Source organism: Corythoichthys intestinalis, chromosome 3 (assembly GCF_030265065.1).
Source record: "Corythoichthys intestinalis isolate RoL2023-P3 chromosome 3, ASM3026506v1, whole genome shotgun sequence".
NCBI lineage: Eukaryota > Metazoa > Chordata > Actinopteri > Syngnathiformes > Syngnathidae > Corythoichthys > Corythoichthys intestinalis.
Window position 1 is genome coordinate 57,098,364 of NC_080397.1, and position 25,508 is coordinate 57,123,871.

General features: G+C 38.5%; 3 protein-coding genes across 6 annotated transcripts in view; 2 read left to right on the plus strand and 1 right to left on the minus strand.

The window, feature by feature from the left end:
- aldh3b4 (aldehyde dehydrogenase 3 family, member B4) overlaps window positions 1–8,102 on the plus strand; it is a 19,094-nt gene extending 10,992 nt beyond the window's left edge. Inside the window, exons 10-11 of one of the 3 annotated variants that reach the window (XM_057832282.1) lie at window positions 7,258–7,357; window positions 7,454–8,080. In XM_057832282.1, the coding sequence (XP_057688265.1) occupies window positions 7,258–7,357; window positions 7,454–7,653 (300 nt within the window). In that variant the 3' untranslated portion in view covers window positions 7,654–8,080. Of the gene's footprint in view, window positions 1–7,257; window positions 7,358–7,453 lie in introns of all 3 variants that reach the window. The other 2 variants (XM_057832281.1, XM_057832280.1) reach the window with 2 other exon arrangements.
- On the minus strand, window positions 618–17,855 carry mmab (metabolism of cobalamin associated B). Its single transcript, XM_057832283.1, has 9 exons — window positions 17,745–17,855; window positions 17,506–17,564; window positions 16,598–16,691; window positions 13,879–13,936; window positions 13,720–13,792; window positions 13,556–13,653; window positions 8,237–8,301; window positions 8,100–8,159; window positions 618–8,009 (listed from the first exon to the last, which is right to left on the minus strand). Exons 1-9 carry the CDS (start codon window positions 17,834–17,836, stop codon window positions 7,925–7,927), a joined length of 684 nt encoding a protein of 227 aa, XP_057688266.1. The 5' UTR covers window positions 17,837–17,855; the 3' UTR covers window positions 618–7,924.
- A 588-nt stretch (window positions 17,856–18,443) lies between these two features.
- mvk (mevalonate kinase) overlaps window positions 18,444–25,508 on the plus strand; it is a 28,723-nt gene continuing 21,658 nt past the window's right edge. For both annotated transcript variants that reach the window (XM_057832818.1, XM_057832817.1), the window contains exons 1-3: window positions 18,444–18,769; window positions 21,993–22,140; window positions 22,359–22,503. In XM_057832818.1, the coding sequence (XP_057688801.1) occupies window positions 18,692–18,769; window positions 21,993–22,140; window positions 22,359–22,503 (371 nt within the window). In that variant the 5' untranslated portion in view covers window positions 18,444–18,691. The remainder of the gene's footprint in view (window positions 18,770–21,992; window positions 22,141–22,358; window positions 22,504–25,508) is intronic.

Sequence of the window (25,508 nt, forward strand, 5' to 3'; positions counted from 1 at the left end):
TTTAGTTTGAGTATCTGCCGATACTGATATTTCCCGATCCGATTGCTTTTTTTTTTTTTGTGTGTGCTCCCGATTCAATTCCTATCATTCCCGATAATTTTTCCCGATCATATACATTTTGGCAATGCATTCAGAAAAAAATGAATAAAACTCGGACGAATATATACATTCAACATACAGTACTGTATTTGTTTATTATGACAATAAATCCTCAAGATGGCATTTACATTATTCTTTCTGTGAAAGGGATCCACGGATAGAAAGACTTGTAATTCTTAAAGGATAAATATGACTTTGTATATTGTGACTAAATATTGCCATCTAGTGTATTTGTTGAGCTTTCAGTAAATGATACTGTAGCCATTTAACTGTTCTGCCCAAATGCATGATGGGAAGTGCAACCATGACTGTGCGTAGGGGCACCAATTGAGCTATCTTCTCTGCGTTGGGAAAGAACATTGTGTTAAGAAAATGATCAACTACTACCTTCTTCCCCACATTGCCTCCCACGTTAATTTAAATTGCTGAGAGAGGAAATGTAAGGCTTTAGCCTAATAAAAAAAGGCTCCAAAGGCTGTCAAAATTCTCTCTACTAATTATATGCTGCGTTTAGCTCTACATATTGGTAAAACGGCGCCTTTAAAGATTGAACGCGACAATGCGTGAGTGGGTCGTGCAGCGCATGAGTTAATTATTTAACGTGATTAATTAAGAAAAAATAATTACCGCCGTTAACGCAATAAATTTGATAGCCGTACTTTAAGCCAAAACTACTCTGGGTGAGTGTAAGACATTTTGTCTGTAATGTTGTATACAATTAGAAAACGATTAAAAAAAAATTATATATATATATATAAAAAAGGCATGTGCGATATTTTTTTGGCGATTCCGATACTTTGAAAATGACGAGATCGGCAATCGGCACCCCGATCGATCGGGACATCTTTAGTGCATTTGAAAACTGTTTTAATGCTCTATGCTGGCAGTACAGACTTTTTTGTGACTTTTGACATTGCCATAAGTGAGGAGCAGAATTATCTGCACCCCTGATTTTGCAAGGTCACCCACTTAGAAAATAGATAGAATTCTGAAATTACAATCATAGGCAAGGCAAATTTATTTATATATCCCAATTCAACACAAGGCAATTCAAAGTGCTTTACATTACATGAAGACCATAAAAATCATATTTAAATCAATAGAACATAAAAACAAAGACGATCAAAATAGGAAATAAAATTATACATAAAAATCGCATTTAATCACGAATAGAATAAAAATAAATAAAAGAAAAGCTACAACTACTAATAATAATTAAAATCAGCAATGGAGGGAGGCACAAGAGGAATAGAAAGCAAGAAGATTGAAATATATAGACAGTTATGGATATGCAGTGCTAAACAAAAGCGTTTTAGCCCTGATTTAAAGGAGCTAACGGTTTGAGCATACTTCAGACCTTCAGGTAACTTCTTCCAGAGGTGAGGAGCATAATAACTAAATGCTGCCTCACCCTGCTTGGTTCTTATTCTTGGAACATGCAGGAGCCCGGTTTCAGACAACCTTTTCATACCACATTTAACAGGAGAAAATTCTGGCACATCCATTCACTGATTTGATGAATGCGTTTACTGAGGGAGACAAAGGGACTATAATCATGTGGGGACACAGAAATGTACAGTTGTGTGTCATCTGCATAGGCGTGATAGGAGATGTCATACTGTTCCATTATCTGAGCTAACGGAAGCATATAGATGTTAAATAAGAGTGGTCCAAGAATTGACCCTTGAGGGACTCCACACATGAATTTGTTTTGTTCTGATGGTTTCCTATTGACACAAAGAAATCCCAATCATGTAAATAGGATGTGAACCACTGAAGAACAGTGTCAGTAAGCCCTACCCACTGTTCCAATCTGCTGAGTAGTATATTGTGATCAACCGTGTCGAATGGGGCGCTGAGATCCAATAGTAGCAAAACAGATGATTTGCCTGCATCGGTATTCCGACGAATATCATTTAGGACTTTGATAAGCACGGTCTTGGTGCTGTGTTGTGGCCGAAATCCAGACTGAAATGAGTTAAAAAGATTGTTTTGCATCATAAAAACCTGGATCTGTTCGAACACAACAGTTTCGATAATTTTAATCATAGATGAATTTCCACTTATACAGACATATCTGACTAAAATATCCGGAATTCGCATTGTGTGTTTTTTTTTTTTTTTTTTTTTTTCAATAATTTATTTTTAATTTGGTGGGGTTCATAACTATTTGTACCCCTGAGAAAATCAGCGCTAATTATTAGTGCAGAAGCCTTTGTTTGCAATTACAGAGGTCAAATGCTTTCTGTAGTTCTTCACTAGGTTTTCACATAGGTAAACGGGAATTTTGGCCCATTCCTCCACACAAATCTTCTCTACATCTGTCAGGTTTTGGGGCCGTCCTTGAGAAAGTTTCAGCTCCATCCCAAAAAAATTCTATTGGATTGAGGCCTAGAGAATGGCTAGGCCACTCCAGATCCTTGATATGCTTTTTACACAGCCACTTCTTGGTCAGCTTGGCTGTCTGCTTCGGATCATTGTCATGTTGGAAGCTCCAGCCACAACTCATCTTCAAGTCTTTGACTGAGGGAAGGAGGTTGTGGCTCAAAATCTGACGATACATTCCACCAGTTATCCTGTCCCCTTTGCTGAAAATCAGCCCCATAGAATGAGGTTTCCACCTCCATACTTCACAGTGGGGATGGTGTTCTTGGCATTGGTAGTCATCCTTCTTTTTCCTCCGCACACGGCAAGTAAAGTTTGCACCAAAAAGTTCTATTTTGGGCTCATCTGACCACATGACCCCTCTGAATCATTGAGATGGTCCCTGGCAAACTTCAGACGGGCCTTCACGTGTACTAGCTTTAACAGGGGAACCTTTTGAGCAATGCATGATTTTAAACCATTGCACCGTAGTGTTACTGACAGCAGCCTCAATAAAGTGTTACCAAATATCATAAGTAGTAATTAATGAATCAACCGGAAGAGAAACTGAAGAAATAATTACCGTACTGGCCCGAATATAAGACGGCCCTAATTATAAGACGACCCCCTCTTTTTCAAGACTCAAGTTTGGGGAAAAAATACTTTTTGAACACCAAATTAATTTTTATACAGAAAATAATTACAGTACATTTGAAACAAATGTAGGGCTGCAGCTATCGAATATTTTAGTAATCGAGTAATCGGATAAAACATATTTTTTAGGTAAAAAGCAATTATAAATATACATGAGGAAAAAAAGACATTTCATCTAATATTGAACCATTTTCAGTCAATCAATGTCTTTGTTTTCGATGTACATTGTTGAAAACAGCCAACAATTGCCACTCAGATGTGACTAGAATAAAAAAACAGCAATTAACTGCTTTCACTTCAAAATTTTTTAGATCTTATAAAAAAAAAATATATATATATATATTTCTTACCTAAAAATGCCATTACGCTTGATAACACACATCACTTAAAAGTTAGGTGTTTTTCCCCACGTGTTTGAATTGAATTTCCATTTGTGTCAAACCGTTTTTAAGTTCTATTTAAGTTAGTCTAAACTGTAAGTCCTGATAGGATTTTGAGTTTTTGCAGTGTTCAAAATAAATGTATTGTAACATATCAGGTTATAATATGGCGGGGATATTTGCATGCGTTCCTGAATGCACCGCGTGACGTGCAGGGGTGAGGGAGGTGGGGAGAGCGAGAGACGTGCCTTCTTGTCGTTGCTGTCGTTCCACAAGTTCCCAAAAAAGAACTAATTGCAACGTAACGAAGCAGGTGACTCTCTTTCAATGTTACAGTATGATACCTGCTGTATTGGAGCAGATTGGGGGCCAGTGCTACCTGTTTTATCCAGCAATGACTACTGAGCTAAAATTGACAGTTAGCATGAATAAGTTTTTATTTTACACCCTCATCACTCTACAGCGCTATGTTTTCACAGATTAAATAAAGCCTTATGTAAGACACGTTAGCCACGCATCAACAGTGGTCTTAATAGAAACCTCCGCAGGGCTAACGTTGCGTATGTGAGTGAGTGACAGTAACGTTAATCTTATTTATTAGCGCTGACAAGTGTACTGCTTTAAGATGGCGGCTGTTTACTAACACTGCTGACTCTGTCATTTCGCATCTAGTTCAACATACATGTGATATCTATGAGACTCATCAGATGCTACCTGCTACCGCTGCATCATGCGGGCTAGTTTTTAGCAACGACAACGTAGTTTGTAGCGGCTGTCGGGTGCAGAAAGGTTTTCTATATTTTTTTATTGCTTCTTCCTCTACGCACGTGACATCAGCGCGTTGTCCCGCATTAAAAGTAGTCCGGGCAAATTGTGATGCTTAGAGCTGGCAAAATTAAACGATTCCTCGAGGTGAATAAAATTACTCGGATTAGTTTTTAAACTCGAGTTGCTCGAGTATTCGTTTCAGCTCTAAACAAATGATTGTAACAATATATTTGAGAGAAAAAGCATGTTATTTTGCCCCATTCAAATCTTAATATCTGAACATTTAAATATGTAAACTAAAGTGCAATCACATTCGTAAATGAATGGCTTCTGGTTTTGAAATGTAAGTAAACCAATCTATTGTGATAAAACAACAAAATTGCAATAACTGCATTAACCATCAAAGTGAAGTCTAACTGTAGTCTTGAAACAAATCTGAATAAGGAAAAACATTGCAATAAAATAATGCAAACTGGTTAAACTTGAGTAGCTGAGATCGGTCATGACAGAACATCGCTTCAATGATAATCTGGCGCCATCTAGCGTTGTGAATGGGTATAATGTCTAGACCGCGAATATAAGTCGACCCCCACTTTTTCAGTCTTATTCAATGCAAAAAACACAGTCTTATATTTGGGCCAATGCGGTACCACAGATCATGAATTTTGATTGTTATTTACATCCGTAGCGCTGCAATGAATGCCAGGAGGCATGTTGGACAACAACAGTGTTGACAGCAGGTGGCAGCAGAAGTTGACTGTCTCCACCATGGGAGCAGTGATGGCCAAATGAAGCTTCTTGAAGCAATAAAGCTTTGCAGCCAATTGTATTAAAGCTTCATGGTGGTTCATTTGGTCTTATGACAGTCTTATGATGCCACTGTCGAATAAAGTGTTATCGGTTAATATCTTTTGGTGTAAATATCCCATAATACAGTGAAGACAGCTGCGGTTTATAGTCCGGTGCGGCTATCTATGAAAAAAATGCAGTTTTCATGCCAAATTTGGTGGGTGGCGGCTAGAGATGTCCTGATCGATTTGGTCCGATCACGTAATTTTCAAAGTATCGGAATCGGCAAAAAAATATCGGCCATGCCTTTTTTATATATATATTATATTTTAATTAAATCGTTTTCTAATTGTATTTAACATTACAGACGTAATATGTTACACTCATCCAGAGTCTTTAGATTGGGCTTAAGGTAGGGTTATCAAAAATATCCCGATAACAGCGGCAATTAATTTATTTAAAAATGTGTCACATTAAAATATTTAACACTATTAATTTATGCGCTACGTGACCCTCTCACTCATTGTCACGCTCAATCTGTAATGACGCTGTTTTACCTATGTAGAGAGATAAAAGGCAGCTCAAACTGAGTGAATTTTGGCAGCCTTTGGAGCATTTCTTCAATTAGCTAAAATCTTGCAATCCCTCGTCCTATGATTAGAAATATAATGGGAAGTAATGTAGGGAAGCAAGGTGGCAATTGATCTTTGTCTTAACACCTTAAGTTATTTCCCAAAGCAGAGAATATATATCCATTGGTAGCACAACGCACAGTCATGGTTTTACTTCCCATCATGGTTCCACTTCCCATCATGCATTGGGGCATGGCTGCAGTATCATTTACTGAAAGCTCAACAAATACACTAGATGGCAATATTTTGTCAATATACAAAGTCACAAGTCTTTCTATCCGTGGATCCCTCTCACAGAAAGAATGTTAATAATGCCATCTTGAGGATTTATTGTCATAATAAACAAATACAGTACTGTATGTTGAATGTATATCAGTGTTGTTAATAACGGCGTTACAATATAACGGCGTTACTAACGGCGTTATTTTTTTCAGTAGTGGGTAATCTAATTAATTACTTTTCTCATCTTGGCAACGCCGTTACCGTTACTGAAGACGGAAAGGCATGCGTTACTATGCGTTACTATATTGGTCGAAAAGTCTGAGGGAGACGGACTCACCGAGACGACAGAGCAGGAGTATGGAGGAGGCAAGAAAGTTGTGACGCCGAGCAAACGCGATACTAGGTAGCTCCAATAATACATGTTGTAGCCGATAGCTAGTACAAACTACGCGCGCATGTTATGGTAGATATGGTAGACATGATAGATATCACATGTACTGTACATAGATATAACTAGATGCAAAATGACAGACATGGCACTAAATGAGTTAGTAGACAGCCGCCATCTTAAAGCAGTACTTTTTAGGACGGCTCTGTTGTAGAGAACCTTCCTAGCGAACCTAAGTAACTTTTTATCTAAAATACTTCTAAATCGGCAAAATCTTGACTTGAATCTATTTTTAAATGATGAAACAGTTTTAAAACTTTCATATGTCGAAAGTAGAGAGAAGGGAAGTAATGCAATAATGGGAGCAATTTTAACAACTTTTAACAGCTGATTCAGGGTAAAGGGTAAATTAGGGTAAAGAATTGGGCTCTGGCCAATTGTACCAAAAACCTTCACAAAAAACTTCACATAGTGTGGCCAATGTTTTTTTTTTTTTTTTGAGGAAAAAAAAAAAAAGAAGTAATTATCACCAATTACTTTGCCAAGTAACTAATTACTCTTACATTCAGGTAATTGAGTTACTAACGCAATTACTTTTTGGGAGAAGTAATTTGTAACTATAATTAATTACTTTTTTTCAGTAAGATTAACAACACTGATGTATATATTCGTCAGAGTTTTATTCATTTTTTTCTTAATGCATTGCCAAAATGTATATGATCGGGAAAAATTATCGGGAATGATTGGAATTGAATCGGGAGCAAAAAAAAAAAAAAAAAAAAAATCGTATCGGGAAATATCGGGATTGGTACTCAAACTGAAACGATCGGGATCGGATCGGGAGCAAAAAAACATGGTCGGAACAACCCTAGTGGCGACTTATAGTCAGGTACGCCTTATAGTGCGAAAATTACGGGATATTTTTTTAAAAGTAAGATTAACAACACTGCTGATAACCCAGGTGATTTCAAGAATCATGACTGAAACATCAAGTGGAAGCTTCTGTTCCAACGACAGCGTCCTGCAGAGTCTGATAGTGACTCTGCCTTTTGGAGGAGTTGGTAAGTTACTACACAGAGTATACTTTAAACATGTTTATCATGATGATGTAACAATATATCAGAACTAATTTGTTTGCTTGTTTTTGGTCGGCACAGGTGCTAGTGGATTTGGTTCCTATCATGGGCGATACAGCTTTGATACGTTCTCTCATAGAAAGTCATGCCTGCTAAGAACCACACACTTGGAGTGTATCACCTCCCTGCGCTATCCCCCCTACGATGACCGCAATCTGTCTCTCATGACGTGGGCCAGCAGTCTTTCCTGGAAGAGCCAAGGCTGGTGTCAAATCCTATGACTTGAGCTGAATTTCTATTCAGTTTAATGTAACAATGCCCCAAAATTAAGCACACATCCTTTGAAATGTGGAGGAACATTGATTATCTGACCTTGAATGCCAAGAAGACAGCTCAAATGTGATGTATTTCATTACATAATTGTCTTATAACAATGTAAGTGGATGTTGATTTTGAGAAATCGTATATTTTCACTGAAAGGTTCATATAAAGAGTCGCCCACATAAATGTTTTGAGCATGTTTAATTACAAAATATATGGATGAATCAGGTATTACTCAGGTCTTTTGTAGATGATTTCCTTGTTGTTTTCTTTGAGGGCAGCGTATCTGGCCACTGTGAAAAGGTAGTCGCTTAGTCTGTGTGGAATACATTGACGCGATAATCAGGTTTATGCTCGAATAATGCATGCTGTATTGTTTTCGAGAATAGATAACTATGATAATTACCTATTCAAAAACCTGCCAATCTCTGGATCAGCCTCTCCGGAGCGCACTATTGGAGCAACACTGTAATAAGAACACATAACAATGACAGACAGAATTTTTTTGGTTTATGTCTGTGACAAAGTCATGCTTTAACTGACCTGCGTTCGGCTCTGCGACAGATAGTTCGAGCTACGTGTAAGGCCGCGCTGCTCTTTCCCCCAGACTGTTGTAATGCACAAGTCAAAAGAGTGTTAAAGGGCAGGTGAACACTTCAATTCATGAGCTTTTTACTCTTTTAAATTGTATTGAATGCATCATTCGCTGTCTCAAAACTCACATTACCAAAAATGTTTTTCAAGTGACCATGTAGTTTTTGAGTTACTGCCATGGCAACACCTTAGCAACAAGGGATGCGCCTTGCTGCAGGCCGCTACCTGATGACGTAATTACCCGAAGACTTCGCCAGCACTCCAATACAAAGGTGTAACACCACGCTATCCTCGCCATATATATAGTGCCTTGCAAAAGTATTCGGCCCCCTTGAATCTTGCAACCTTTCGCCACATTTCAGGCTTCAAACATAAAGATATGAAATTGATTTTTTTTGTCAAGAATCAACAACAAGTGGGACACAATCGAGAAGTGGAACAACATTTATTGGATAATTTAAACTTTTTTTAACAAATAAAAAACTGAAAAGTGGGGCATGCAATATTATTCGGCCCCTTTACTTTCAGTGCAGCAAACTCACTCCAGAAGTTCAGTGAGGATCTCTGAATGATCCAATGTTGTCCTAAATGACCGATGATGATAAATAGAATCCACCTGTGTGTAATCAAGTCTCCGTATAAATGCACCTGCTCTGTGATAGTCTCAGGGTTCTGTTTAAAGTGCAGAGACCATTATGAAAACCAAGGAACACACCAGGCAGGTCCGAGATACTGTTGTGGAGAGGTTTAAAGCCAGATTTGGATACAAAAAGATTTCCCAAGCTTTAAACATCTCAAGGAGCACTGTGCAAGCCATCATATTGAAATGGAAGGAGCATCAGACCACTGCAAATCTACTAAGACCCGGCCGTCCTTCCAAACTTTCTTCTCAAACAAGGAGAAAACTGATCAGAGATGCAGCCAAGAGGCCCATGATCACTCTGGATGAACTGCAGAGATCTACAGCTGAGGTGGGAGAGTCTGTCCATAGGACAACAATCAGTCGTACACTGCACAAATCTGGCCTTTATGGAAGAGTGGCAAGAAGAAAGCCATTTCTCAAAGATATCCATAAAAGGTCTCGTTTAAAGTTTGCCACAAGCCACCTGGGAGACACACCAAACATGTGGAAGAAGGTGCTCTGGTCAGATGAAACCAAAATTGAACTTTTTGGCCACAATGCAAAACGATATGTTTGGCGTAAAAGCAACACAGCTCATCACCCTGAACACACCATCCCGACTGTCAAACATGGTGGTGGCAGCATCATGGTTTGGGCCTGCTTTTCTTCAGCAGGGACAGGGAAGATGGTTAAAATTGACGGGAAGATGGATGCAGCCAAATACAGGAACATTCTGGAAGAAACCCTGTTGGTATCTGCACAAGACCTGAGACTGGGACGGAGATTTGTCTTCCAACAAGACAATGATCCAAAACATAAAGCCAAATCTACAATGGAATGGTTCAAAAATAAACGTATCCAGGTGTTAGAATGGCCAAGTCAAAGTCCAGACCTGAATCCAATCGAGAATCTGTGGAAAGAGCTGAAGACTGCTGTTCACAAACACTCTCCATCCAACCTCACTGAGCTCGAGCTGTTTTGCAAGGAAAAATGGGCAAGAATGTCAGTCTCTCGATGTGCAAAACTGATAGAAACATACCCCAAGCGACTTGCAGCTGTAATTGGAGCAAAAGGTGGCGCTACAAAGTATTAACGCAAGGGGGCCGAATAATATTGCACGCTCCACTTTTGTTTTTTATTTGTTAAAAGTTTAAATTATCCAATAAATTTTGTTCCACTTCACGATTGTGTCCCACTTGTTGTTGATTCCTGACAAAAAATTAAAATTTTATATCTTTGTTTGAAGCCTGAAATGTGGCGAAAGGTTGCAAGGTTCAAGGGGGCCGAATACTTTTGCAAGGCACTGTAGCAAGCATTTTCTGGGTTTTATGCATAAGATTCATCATGCCATCTTGATGTGTAGCCACAGACTTCGTTACCTATTGACATGACACTTCGTCGTTCTTTACGTCACGCCTTACCATTGGGGGGGCCGAGCTTGAAGCTTCATTTAGTAATAGTCAACCGAAGACTGCACACGCTCTTTCCAAGCCAAATTTAAGCTTGGATTTTTGGAAGAACTACGAAAGCTGTACCGGATACAAACAGGAACGATTGTCTCAGGAGTGATTTGTTCGAGGATTCAAGGTAAATATTTTATTTTTCGTACCATGCATACATTTTGAAACTTGAAAAAAAATCAATGGGAGAATGGGAACCGCTACGGCATTGGCATTATTCTTCGGCATATATACATAAAATAGATGCCTAAAGGCCTGGTTTTGTGCTCTTTTAACAAAGAATCGAGACGGTTTTATGTGCATGTCTATAAAGAATTCAGTGATTTAAGCATTCACAAGAATTTTGAATGGAATAAAACCATTGTGGTAGCCCCCTTATCATAACGAAGAGCTAACAGACTAGCATAATTCTTCCACACATTTAAGTCAATTCAAACTGCCCTTTTTTTTTTTTTTTTTTTTTTGCTTTTAACCAAAAATCGAGACCGTTTAAGTCCATATCTATAAAGAGTTCAGGGATTTAAGCATTTATTCACAAGAATTTCAACGTAAAACGCTCTTTGCTGTGAAGATGTAAGGCGGCGCCACAGTGAACTTAAAGACGAGCCGCAAATTCGCCATATTTATGTAACATAAATACATCCATATCTTCATTTAAATGCAATATTCTATGTGCAATACTTACTCACCTGCAAAATTCAAAACCTTAACTTTCAAAATGCTGCTACTTCACTCCGATTATTTGCACTGCCTGAACATGGGGCTATCTCATATACGCATTTTATATTTATTTAGATTTTATACTTGCAAGTCACTTTTGAGATTTTAACTTATCATGCAATGCAAAGGGAAATGCTCCACAATTTCATTGCAACTGTATAATGACAAAGCGCTATTCTATTCTGTAAAAGTTGTGATTGTATATAGAATTTATTAGTAATCTATATAATTGATTCTGCATGATTTTCTCAAGTAAAAGCTTCCGCAGCCAACCGCATTTATTCATTTTAGTAGTCATTCACAATGCGCGAAAAATAATTTTGTCATAAGTCATTGTCGCAGTCAGAGATGTTTCCACAGTTAAATCTTTGGTCATCTGTGTCCACACGATCGCGCCACAAACGCAGAATTCGCACATCTTCACTCTGGACGGAGGTTTTAATAACCCCCGTTTAACTGAGCATGTGGATGATAGGCCAAACTGTAGAAAAAGTTCTTGTTGCCAAATACCCTACTACGTGTAGAAAATAGACGTGGCCTGAGTGGCCCAAAAAAAAAACCTTCTGCAAGGATTTGGACATATTTTGTGAGAGTCAAGCTAAAGAACTTCTCCCCTGGCTCCTCGATCGCATCTTTGTTTTCAACATTTCAGCGACGACAGCTTTGAAAGTCTAGGAGGATACAACCTTGGTTTTTCAAAAAACGTAAGTAGACCCTTACTGGCTTTTCTAATTCTAAAATTTGATGCAATTTTGTTGATATGGGAGGGCAAAACAAACTACCTGTTCGTTGAAGTGTGACCAGTTTTTTTGTTTTGTTGCTTGCCTGTCATAAGACAGGTGACAGGTTGTCTATTCATGTCAATTTGATACGTTTATTACTTGATCGAAACCTGTTTTTATGTCATTATTGCTTGCCTGTCATAAGACTTTGTCTACTAATGTCAATTTAATATATTTAATACTAGATCTATATAACTACTCGTCTGTTTTTGCAATTACTGATAATTATTAAAGATGTGCCGATCAATCAGGATGCCGATCGATCGGGTCCGATCAAGTCATTTTCAAAGTATCGGAATTGGCAAAAGAATATCGGACATGCCTTTTTTAAATATATATATATTTTTTAATTAAATCGTTTTCTAATTGTATTTAACGTTACAGACAAAATGTCTTACACTCATCCAGAGTCTTTAGTTTTGGCTTAAGGAAGGGCTATCAAATTTATCGCATTAACGGCGGTAATTAATTTTTTAAAAAATTAATCACATTAAAATATTTAACGCAATTCACGCATGCGCTGCACGACCCACTCACGTATTGTCGCGTTCAATCTATAATGGAGCCGTTTTACCTATATATCGAGCTAAAAGGCAGCGTAAAATGAGTAGAGTGAATTTTGGCAGTCTTTGGAGCCTTCTTTTAATTGGCTAAAGCCTTACAATCCCTCTCTCAACAATTAGAATACCGTGGGAAGCAACGTGGGGAAGAAAGGTAGTCGTTGATCTTTTTCTTAACACCCTATGTTACTTCCCAACGCAGAGAAGATATATCAATTGGTGTCACTACGCACAGTCATGGTTGCACTTCCCATCATGCATTTGGCAGAACAGTTAAATGGCTACAGTATCATTTACTGAAAGCTCAACAAATACACTAAATGGGAATATTTAGTCACAATATACAAAGTCATTTATCCTTTAAGAACTACAAGTCTTTCTATCCGTGGATCCCTCTCACAGAAAGAATGTTAATAATGTAAATGTCATCTTGAGGATTTATTGTCATAATAAACAAATACAGTACTTATGTACTGTATGTTGAATGTATATATTCGTCCGAGTTTTATTCATTTTTTTCTTAATGCGTCGCCAAAATGTATATGATCGGGAAAAATTATCGGGAATGATTGGAATTGAATCGGGAGCAAAAAAAAAAGCAATCGGATCGGGAAATATCGGGATCGGCCGATACTCAAACTAAAACGATTGGGATCGGATCGAGAGCAAAAAAACATGATCGGAACAACCCGAATAATTATATCACAGAATGACTGGTGAAAGAAAGGTTCAGAGAGAAATCACGATGCTAAGCATAGGCCTACAACTCTTCCTTTCATGAATTGTTTAGCTGCCAACCGGGATCATCACCAACGTCTGCTGTGCCGAGTAAATCATCTGATGCCTCTGGTTCAAACGTGTCGGGATTTATTGTTGATAATCTTTTTGGGAGCCTTTGCCATCGTTAGCGTCACAAAAGAGCGATCCTGAATGGTTACTTTCGGTGGAAATGACACTGATATCGTTGCTGCTGCTATGCAAAACGTATTAAATTATCCTCGCAGTTACGCGTTAGAAATGACATGGTGGTTTCGCCGAAATCGTACAAACTTTATATTCGTAAAATTACACGTAAATCCGAAAAGCTCTTCACCTGCCCTTTAAAAGTCCATAATTGGTCTTACAGGTAAAATGAAGTTGGTTAGAGGTGGGAGTTCATCTGTGAACGTATCGATCCAACTTTCCAAGTCTGTTATTGGTGCTCCAGTAAATTGAGTCCGATCTAAAAACAGAAAATATTTTTAGAATGGAATGCAGCTTTAAATGAACGGCAAACACTTACACTTACTTATATGACTTTCTCTTGCAGATGATTGAGGCGTGGCGATATTGGAGCCAACATCTTGCAAAATACATTGTATCTGGTGGGTTGAAGCAGGGGGAGAGAATTATTGGTCTCATCTGAATTTAAAAAAAAAAAAAAAAAAAGAAAAGAAAAAAGACATACCTTTTCTAGCTGGTATGTGAATGTGTGTCCTTTTTCAAGGCAATATTCTCTAGCCAAGCTGAAAAGTTAGTATCACTAGTTTAGTAGGCAAATTTGCACAGTAACGTTTGAATAGAATACAGGTAGTCCATGGGTTACGAACGAGTTCCGTTCCTACACTGGCAACGTAACCCGAATTTCCGCGTAAATCCGAATTAAGCCTTTAAAAACATAAAATAACTATTCAAAAAGTCCAAATGTATTGTTTAATCTTGGAGGATACACTGCCCTCTGGTGGCAGCATTGGGTCTGGTTGGACTGGCGTTCAATAATGCTTCCATACAGGAGCACTCAGACGTCTCACATGAATAAAGGATAGCTCCGCTCTGCTTTGGCCCTCATAAGGCTGTAAGTAGTTTCAGCTAATATGTTTGTGTATGCATTTGAAATTAAGTTTGGAGCTACAGTTTGTGGAGTTACGTGAGAGCGATTTGCTATGAGAATTGTAAACACATTAGCATTCGTCGCATTTAAGATAGTGGACTATTGTGACACAAAGTAGGCTAATTTAATCTACTACAAGCCCTAGCAAAAAGTATGGAATCACCAGTCTCGGACGAGCACTCACGCAAAAAGCTTGAAAAACATAACTAATTAGTTCAAAAGTGCAAATCTTAAGCATTCAGAAACACTAAGAAATGAATAAAAAACATTGTGGTGGTCACTGGTCATTAGTGCTGCAACGATTAATCGATTAACTCGAGTATTCGATTAGGAAAAAAAATATTCGAATTAAATTTTGTTGCTTCGAGTAGGCATTTCATTAACGTGGCGTTTTAATGGTTTATTTTGAAAGTGTTTACATTTAGTTTGATTGAGTAGGGTGGATACACCGCCCTATGGTCTGCCTCATTTCACATGGCTGAATCCAACTGCTCCCTGTTAAGACCAACATAAGCTAAGTTTTTGTTTGGGCTAATGTTTTTTAATGCATCCGTAATTTAGTTTATCGGTACTGTATATTTAGCCGTTTTTTTTTTTTTTTTTTTTGTGGGAATATGAGTCTGAACCATTTGTTAAGAGCATTGTTAAAAAAGGGCTAATGTTTTTTAATGCATCCGTAATTTAGTTTATAGGTACTGTATATTTAGCCGTTTTTTTTTTTTTTTTTTTTGCGGGAATTTGAGTCTACTCCGAACCATTTAAGAGAATTGTTAAAAAAAAAAAAAAAAACACGTTAGCATTTTGTAGCATTTAAGCTAGCAGACTTTTACTATGTAAGTTAGCCAATTGTTCTTTTGTTGTACTTAGTTCCTTATTTATTTGTTTTATACCGTTTGAGGCTCATCCCAGGTATTTTAACTTTTCATGTTCCTTATTCGATTACTCAATTAATCGAACTAACTAGTTCATCGATTAATCGACTACTGAAATAATCAATAGGTGCAGCCCTACTGGTCATTAAATGTTACTTTTATAGAGCCAGTGCAGGGAAATATATATGGAATCACTCCATTCTGAGGAAAAAAATATGGAATCATTAGAAACAAACAAAGAAATAACAAAACACATCTCTAGTATTTAGTAGCACCACCCCTGGCTTTTATGACAGCTTGCAGTCTCTGAGGCATAAACTTGATGAGTATTCTTCATCAATTTGGTGCCAACTCTCTTTGACTGCAGTTGCCGGATCATCCTTGCAGGTCAGAGCCTTGCTGTGGACCATTTTTTTCAATTTCCACCACAGGTATTCAATAGGGTTGAGATCTGGGCTATTTGCAGGGCATGCCATTGACTGGATGAGTCTTGCCAAGGAATGCTTTAACAGTTTTAGCTCTGTGGCGTGATGCTTTGTCATCTTGGAAAACAAGATATTTTCAATTGAAGGGATAAGAAAGCGGTCTAAAATTTCAATGTTAACTTGTGCTTTTATTGAAGATTTAACCACAGCCATCTCCCCAGTGCCTTTGCCTGACATGCAGCCCCATATCATCAAGGACTGACGGAATTTTGATATTTTCTTCAGGCAATCATCTTTGTAAATCTCAATGGAACAGCACCAAACCAAAGTTCCAGCATCATCACCTTGTCAAGAGTCAAGAATCTGCATTGGACAAGGTGTCAAGAGTCAAGAATCGGCATTGGACAAGTTGATGATGCTGGAACTTTTGTTTGGTGCTGTTCCAGTGAGATTTACAAAGATGACTACCCAAAGAATACATCAAAATTCCCCCAGTCCTTGATTATATGGGGCTGCATGAATTGCATTGATCTAATTCATTATTTTTCAAGCTTTTTATCTGAGTTTGTGCTACATGATAAAATGTCTGAGTGAGTGCTCGTCCTATGTAAATTTACATAGTGACCAGACTAGATGGACATTTGAACACAAATCGTTTTGTGACGAGTGTTTTATTAAAACGTGTGTCGTTTTGAACAGACGTGTACATATGTGTGTTACAGCTTTACAAATTGTCAAAAGTGAAGGAAGTAAAAAGCTTCAAAAAGCACAATTGTTTGATGTCTGCAAAGATGAACAACTTCACTTTTAGTGAGGACATAAGACATTATTAATGGAAAGTAAAAGTAAGATACTATGAGGTACAATAAGGTACGGTTTGTGCGACAAAAAAAAAAGACTGGAGACAAAATGGTGGACAAAACGCCTTCATAAAGTCGGAATCGCTAAAGGCGAGTACTCTGTAACATGGGACTACCTGTACTGTATTCCGATTCTTACCCAATAGATGATGAGAGTTCATCTGTGTTTCCCAGGGCTTCAAATATATGATCTTCCTTCGGTCTTCTTTCTCCAGTAAATGTGCTTGAGAAGCCTAGGTTAAACCATATGGTGTCAGTCTTAAAGGGGAATGTTCAGGTTAGCGAGGGTTTAATTAGCCGGTGGAGTTAATTTCAACAAATTCCATCCAGTTTGTGAGTTATTTGTTAGTTTCAGGGCTCCACAGTGGCTAAGCTAGCACAAGTCAAGGTGCCTGCTTAGCATTACAAATAAAAAACAACATATGCACACATGAGAATCACCGATGACCCATGCAATAAAGTGTTGGCTATATTTTCAGTATAAAGTTTTAAACTTACCATTGCATGTCAATAATTGTAATATGAATCACAACATTTGTAATACAGCAGCTCTGCAGGGAACAGGCCGAGCAGGTCGGAATGATATCACGTTTTTTTTCACCGCTGATTTTTATTTTGTGTGAACGAAAGACACTCCCCGGCAGACTTTTTTTTTTTTTTTTTTACCAATCTAAAAAAATAGTCCCGCAGAATAAATCTGAATTACGGCAGTTTGGTGTGACGTTATCTTGGCCGCATGGGTGTTTCAAACAATGATTTTCATTTTGAATTTATTTAGATCTGTTATTATCGTTTTTTTTTTAAATTATTATTATTAGCATGCGCCATTGACTCGTGCTAGCTTAGCCACTTGGAGCTATGAAAATAACAAATGACAAACTGTACGGAATTTGTTGAAATCAACTCCGACTAATTAAACCCCCGCTAACTCGAAGATTGAGCCTACTGTCAAAAATTCTGAACTTCCCCTTTAAAATCAGTCGAGCATCATTTTTGTCAAGTAGAAATAAAATTAAAAAAACAAACAAACAAACAAAAAACAATAACCTTTGTCGCCTGTTTTGGTGTAGATTTTGGGCACTCTGTCGTCTCTATCAGTGGCGTAACTGTAATGAAAACCAGAGTTTTAAGGCACCGTGTTCTTCAAATAGCTTTCAGTAAATAATAATGCATCTTAATGAAGGTAGCTTATACATCTACTACATTTATACCTGATTATGAAAATGAAGGTTATGTGAATGGCATTCAAAAGTACACGATTAAGTCACAAGTGTAAGCTCTACAACCTTCGCCAAAAGAACGCCTGCCGCTCGCTCGACTTTCTGGCAGTCTTTAAAATACAGCACAGAATTGAAGGTTTGACAACAAAGGCAGCCATATTTGTTGAGAGAACAACGTTGGAATAAGATGCATAGATATCACATATGTAGGTCGGCGGAGGTAGTAACGGGTGGCCATTTTAGAACAGTAAGGCGCTCTACAGTGGACCCAAATTGTGTTATTTTCTCCCCTAAAATACTCTTGTCAGATTTTCCAACAGTTAGGTTAATAACAAACCGTACTAACGCCGCTATGATTTAAATGATTTATATTTTCATGTATGCAGTTAATTTACTGTACCTCTGGTGTTGAGGAATACTCCAAGCAGTTTGAAAATCGAGCAATTTATAGCTATTTCAAAGTACACGCACCGTTGACTGTAACGTGCTTCCCTCTGAATGGTACTGAGACAAAATGGCCGACAATTGATAATGGCTCACAGCACGAGCTACGCATCTAGCAATAGATATATTGATGCGTATGGTAATATGTCTTTTCACACTTTCCGTAGCTGTACGTGGGCGTTTCATTCGATCGTACGATTGGACAACTCACCAGAAAAGCGGAGGAAACACGAATGGTGATTGGTTAAAAATATAAGAAACCAAGAACTGGTGTATTATGATTGGTTAAAATTTGCCGAGCATGTCTTGGGCTGCCCTCCGTCATGTCAGCTGACTAAACAAGATGTAAGCGGGCTGCGTCATTTCGGACCACTGAAGTCCAATTTGGCTAATCTTTGCCTTTTAATTCACATGGGTGGATTAACCATACTTCTATGAGTCTTTGTTTGGACTCAGATTGCTAGCCCCTTCGATTCCAAGGGGGTTGGAATTAGCTGTAAATGGCTATGATAGCTAGTGCTTAGTTTTACTGTTTTTCCTCTGTGTTTTTAGACAGTATTAGTGGAAATATGTATGTGAAGGAATGTATCGTGTCTGCTCCTGGAAAGGCTATTCTTCACGGAGAGCACGCAGTTGTACACGGAAAGGTAAGTTTTCAACGAATCGGGCCATTCAAGGCAAAATTAAACTATTTGGTGGTTTTCTTCAAATTAGATTGTGTTCAATTCATTTGGAAAAACAAAATTGAAACTGAATTTCTCATTCATTCCATAGTTTTAAAGCAACACTAGGTAACTTTTCAACCTTTACAATTAAAAAATAAATAAATAAATAAAATTTGTGATAACTAGTTGAATGACACCTCTTTTATATCTTGAGGGGATCTGTAATGCTTCCACCGGAACTAATTAACTTTGGAGAGGGTAGCAAGAATCCTGCCCCCCACACACACAAAACACGACAAATGTGCGGCATTCGTTACTTCCCCCTTTCCCCATTCATTATAAAGACGGAAGTCGATGCGAACGCTTTCGCGCGAATTCTGCAAAGATGGCAGAGCAACAAAAGAGACAAAAAGTTTTGTCAGAGGAGGAAAAAAAGGCAGCTTACAAGGACATACAGAGTAAACATTGCCTTGGCTTTCACTCGCTGGAGTGATCCCCCAACGAGTTCGGGGTGGGGTGGGAGGTTTATCTACACTAAGCCACTCAGTTGCTAACTGTCATATGCTATTGTTTAGCCTCAACTGGATTCATTACTAGAGGCGTGCAAAATTTCCGATTCTTAGATTATTCGTGATTTGGCCGTGGAAGATTCGAGAACGATTCACAAACATCCAAATTCCGATTATTGAATTATACCAGGTAAAGTGGAAATAAAACAGTCTGCGCGGTCTTCGGGACGCAATGAGTAATGGACTGAGAGTAAAAATCATGTTCAACTCATGCCGTTAGATAAAAAAAACAATCATACCTGACTGCGGCTGACAACCGCTACAAACAACGCCCAGTTGCTAATTGCTACAAACATACAGCCACATTCGGCTTCGGTAGATACCACATATATGTAGAACTACATGGGAAATGACAGACGACGGCGGCTTTAGAACATGTATTAGACAACTAGAGGCGAAATGACAGACTTGCCGGCATTAGTAAACAACCACCATCTTAAAGCAGTAGACTTCTATGGAAGGCTCTGTTGTAGCGAACCTAAATAAGTTTTTATCTAAAATACTCCTAAATCGGCAAAATCTTGACTTGAATCTATCTTTAAATGACGAAACAGTTTTAAAACTTTCACATGTCGAAAGTAGAGAGAAGGGAAATTATGGAATAATAAGAGCAATTTTAACAACTTTAGCGGTTGATTCGCAACATTAAATTAATTGAATGTAGTTTAAAGCTGCTGATACAGAATGGGGACTTGAGTATTTTATTTACTGTTATTAACTGTTAACTTGATACTGAAATACTAGTTTGGTTTAGCCTGAGAGGATTTTTAAACAATTTTGGAACTAATGTGCAAAACATTAAAAGCGGGGTGGTGTGGGGGGGGGTTGCATCAATAATTGATTTATAATCGAATCTGAGCCTCTGAATCGTAATCGAATCTTCAGGTGCGCAAAGATTCCCACCTCTATTCATTTCCTTATTACAATTCATTCTTCACACAGTCGCTGGAAACAGAAATGTTGTTCAATCCATCTGCAGGCGAACGGGAGATTAATTTTTGATTGATTGATGATTTTACAACACTGTACGGGTGTGCGCTGCTCCTCATGGGAAACGCAGTCCTGCTTAACCCTTTGACACCTAAGCCTATTTTGGCCGAATTTGCATGCATTTGATGTTGCCTTTATATTTCAAAGAAAAAATTGTTCACAATGGCCAAGTTGGGTCCCTTTTTTAAGGACACCTTGAACTTCATGTCCAAACTGTTGTTTTCTTCACTGACCAATTATAATCCACATTTTGGACCCAAAAAAACAAAAAAATCCCAAAATATTTTTTCAAAATTTGTAATGTTGATGGCCCATTGACAACCAAACATGCTCGACCAAACATTTTGAAGCTTGATAATATTTATTCTACTTGTTAGGATAAACATTCAATAGAAAAAAATAAGATTGAATAGTTTTATGTCTGACAATTCAACACAAACAGCAAGTATGGTCATAGGCGCTTTTGGCCTTTACACATACTATGGTCAAAACGGGTTATATACAGTGCAAAATAGTGAGAAAAAAAAAAATATATATATATCATCTAACACAAAAAGGGTTTGGAGGATATCTCTTTGTGAAGTTAGGTATTATACCCATCACCTTATCTAAAGTATTTACGTACATGCAACCAAGCTTCTCGAACACTCATCTTTATAAAATTTTCTTGAAGAAAAATGTATATAACATTGAAAAAAAGTATTTAAAAAAATATTGACAAGTAGTTCAGTTCAATTCATATTTTTCTGGCATACGACCCAATAAAGTTTTTTTTTTTTTTTTTTTTTTTTTTTTTTTGCGAGCTCAATAAAGCTTCTGCATGAACAGGTCACGGAGCTGCGTCACACACAACGTCACACAGCCTACTCCGTCCCGTTTGCGCGCTGCTGTCAGCCTGTCACTTCTACGCATAGAAACGCCGACTCATCCCAGGAAAACAACGGCAAATACGGCTCATCTTCTTCCTTGAGTTAATGAAATAATGCATTAGCTTGCGCTAAATTTAGTTTTAGATTCATTCTGCACGTTTCAAAGTCGCTCGCTCAAACTGGCCGTTGTATGCTTCAGCATGCCTCCTTTTCCTTAGTTGGCGCCTCGCTCGGAAATGCATTTAATTTTTTTTTTCAACAAATGTCCACATTCGGTTCGTCCTTCTTGACATTACAACGACTCTTGGGATATGTAGTCTTTTGTGCTTCTTTTGGTTTTGAAAAAGGACAAGAAATGATGGAAATATGGAGATAGATACATGGTCCATGCAGCGTTTTAATGCATATTTATGAGTGCAATAAAACTATAAAACTCAAATGACAATATCTCCCGTTTTTCTTCGTCGATTGACTTCAAATAAAAACTGGTGTGGACATCAACTTCCGTACTTTCAAATGAGACCAACCAGCGGCACATGGGTGACGTAATTACAGCGTGACGAAGCTTCAAAGACGACATGGGTAAACGCGTCGCTGCCGACACGTTCGGTGTTAAAGGGTTAAGGCAAAACACTACCGCTTTTGTCCACCGGCCTTGCTAAAATCGACCAAAACTGAAAAGTTACCAACTGTTGCTTTAAATACGCCGTTCTCTAGAATAATTCTTAGAAATTGTGTGTGAATCAACAATTTGCTTTCTTTTTTCATATATTACAGGTTGCACTTGCTGTTAGTCTGAATCTGAGAACATATTTGAAGTTGAGAGCCACCAACACTGGTAAAGTTAGCATTAACCTCCCAAACATTGACACCTTTCTCTGCTGGGATGCTTCTGAATTGAAGCAGCTTATACAACATTCATGTGGTAAGGAATGCTCACAAGTAGACTAAATATCTATTTTTGCTTTATTTACCTGTTGCCAGGTAAATTTTATGAAACTACTAACATTTCATATCAACATGCCGTCCACTGGTAAACATTTCTTATAGGGCAAGCTATTGACTGTATGTCTTATTATAATCACTTAATAAACACTATGGTATTTTACTATTGATTTTGGATTTCTTTCTTTTTTTTAACAGGGAAGCAGGAGGACGTAAAACGTCTTGATGCCGAACTTGTGAAGAGACTTCGTGAATTTGTCGGTGTTGCAGATGGAAACTTGGATACAAGCAATATGGCCACCTTGGCGTTCCTCTACAGCTACCTTTGTCTGTTTGGAAAAGGGTGAGAAACGTTTGTGTTTATCCGACTTTTTATGTACCAGAACTAGATCTCTTTTGCTCTGACTAGGACTAACTGAGTTTCTGTACTAGAGATGTCTCGGATCGGACGCCGTTATGGGCAAAAAAATGCGCATCGGTATCGGATCGGAACACGGGAAAAATTCCGATCCAGACTTCCGATCCAGTTTTTTTTTAAAAGTCCGGTCCGGGTTTTTCAGCGCAACGATTTACATAATCCATTCCAGTTTTTGCTGCGGTTTCCCTAAAATCCGGTCCGCATTTTACGGCACACCTTCAGCACACTACATTTACATTACCGTCTCCCAATTTACCGAGAGACTTTATCGGTAAAAATGTCAGCTGTGTGGGATCATTTCACCTTAAAGGACGACAAAGACGAAGAGGCAGAGAGCAACATATGCCACAATAAAGTCAAGCGTAGTGGTAAAGCTGTAAGAAGTTTTAATGCAACCAACCTAATCAAACATTTAGTGAAATACCACCACAAACAATATGAGGAATATGTTAAGAAAACCGAAGACAAAAACAAAGGTCCTACGCAACTAACACTGGCAGAAACCTTTGCTATGCGTGACAAACTGGCACTCGACAGTCCCAAAGCCCAGGGAATAACAAGAGTCATTGCCGAAGAATTCATTCTGGATGACGAGCCATTATCTCACGTGAGTAAAGACGCACCATCCAACACGCGATTCGGCCGCTGAAGATTCGAGAACGATTCACAAACATCCAAATTCCGATTATTGAAATATGTCAAGTAAAGCGGAACTAATACACAGCGCGGTCTTTGGGACGCAATGAGAAACTGACCGCATTGCGTCCCGAAAGTAAACATAACTTGTCTTAGACCCGGGTAATGCCAATGCTCAACTCACGGCTTTAGCTCAACTCATGCCGCTGGATAAAAAAACGCAAGAATACCTGACTTCTGCTGACAGCCGCAACAAACTACGTCAACGTCGTTTTACTGGAGATAATAGATATCATATGTATATAGAACCAGATGCTACACGACAGACTTGACTGCGTTAGCAACATTGAAGTATTGAAAACCAGATGCGTTAGTAAACAGCCGCCATCTTAAAGCAGAAGACTTCCCTAGTAGGCTGTTGTGAACCTTCCAAGCGAACCTAATTAACTTTTTAAAGGAGAAGATCAGAATTTTTCACATAAGGCCTAATCCTCGAGTTAGCTGGGGTTTAATTAGTCGATAGAGTTGATTTTAACCGTCATTGACTAGCGCTAGCTTAGCCACTCTGGAGCCCTTAAACTAAGAAATAACTGGAAAAACTGCACGGAATTTGTTCAAATCAACTCCAACAACTAATTATACCCCTGCCAACTCAAACATTAAGCCTAATGTCAACTTCCCCTTTAATATAAAGACCTAGCCTTTAAAATATTGTCTAGAAAAGTTTTAAAGCAATAAAACAAACAATAAAAATGAATGTAATGAACAAGAATCCTACCGTAGTAAGTATTTCATAATGGGTCAAAATTATTTTTCGAACAGATCGTGTAACAAGCACCTTAGAGACGGTCCTTTGCCTTGCTTAGCAAAAACGACAGCTAAGGATGGATATTTAGAATTTTTTTCAAACCAAGGCTTTCAAAAGCTTCAGAAAGAAATCAACTGTGGGAGCAATTATTGGAAAATGGAAGACATACAAGACCACTGATAAGCTCCCTCGATCTGGGGCTCCATGCAAGATCTCACCCCGTGGCGTCAAAATGATAACAAGAACTGTGAGCAAAAATCCCGCAACCACACGGGGGGACCTAGTGAATGACCTACAGAGAGCTGGGACCACAGTAACAAAGGCTACTATCAGTAACACAATGCGCCGCCAGGGACTCAAATCCTGCACTGCCAGAGGTGTCCCCCTTCTGAAGAAAGTACGCGTCCAGGCCCGCCTGCGGTTTGCTAGAGAGCATTTGGATGATCCAGAAGAGGACTGGAGGAATGTGTTATGGTAGATGAAATCAAAATAGAACTTTCTGGTAGAAACACAGGTTCCCCTGTTTGGAGGAGAAACACTGAATTGCATCCGAAGAACACCACACCCACTGTGAAGTATGGGGGTGGAAACATCCTGCTTTGGGGCTGTTTTTCTGCAAAGGCACCAGGATGACTTATCCGTGTAAAGCACAGGTGTCAAACTGATTCCAGAAAGGGCCGAGTGGGTGCTGGATTTTGTTCCAGCCGATACAACGCAGAGAGTTTAACCAATGAACTTCCTGCTGAAACAAGCAGCACCTGACAAAGTTTAACTGATTACACATGTAAAAGATCTAATTGGTGAAAAGGTGTCCTCTTCATTGGTTGGAAAGAAAACCTGCACCCACTTGGCCCTTTCTGGAATTGGTTTGACACCTGTGGTGTAAAGGAAAGAATGAATGAGGCCATGTTTCGAGAGATTTTGAGTGAAAATATCCTTCCATCAGCAAGGGCATTGAAGATGAGACGTGGCTGGGTCTTTCAGCATGACAATGATCCCAAACATACAGCCAGGGCAGCAAAGGAGTGGCTTCGTAAGTAGCATTTCAACGTCCTGGAGTGTACTAGCCAGTCTCCAGATCTCAACCCCATAGAAAATCAGTGGAGGGAGTTGAAAGTCCGTGTTGCCCAACGACAGCCCGAAAACATCACTGCTCTAGAGCAGATCTGCATGGAGGAATGGGCCAAAATACCAGCAACAGTGTGTGAAAAGCTTGTGAAGAGTTACAGAAAACGTTTGGCCTCCGTTATTGCCAACAAAGGGTACATAACAAAGTATTGAGAAGAACTTTTGGTATTGACCAATTACTTACTTTCCACCATGATTTGCAAATAAATTCTTTAAAAATCAAACAATGTGTTTTTCTAGTTTTTTCCCCCACATTCTGTCTCTCATGTTTGAGGTTTACCCATGTTGACAATTACAGGCCTCTAATATTTTCAAGTGAGAGAACTTGCAGAATTAGTGGTTGACTAAATACTTATTT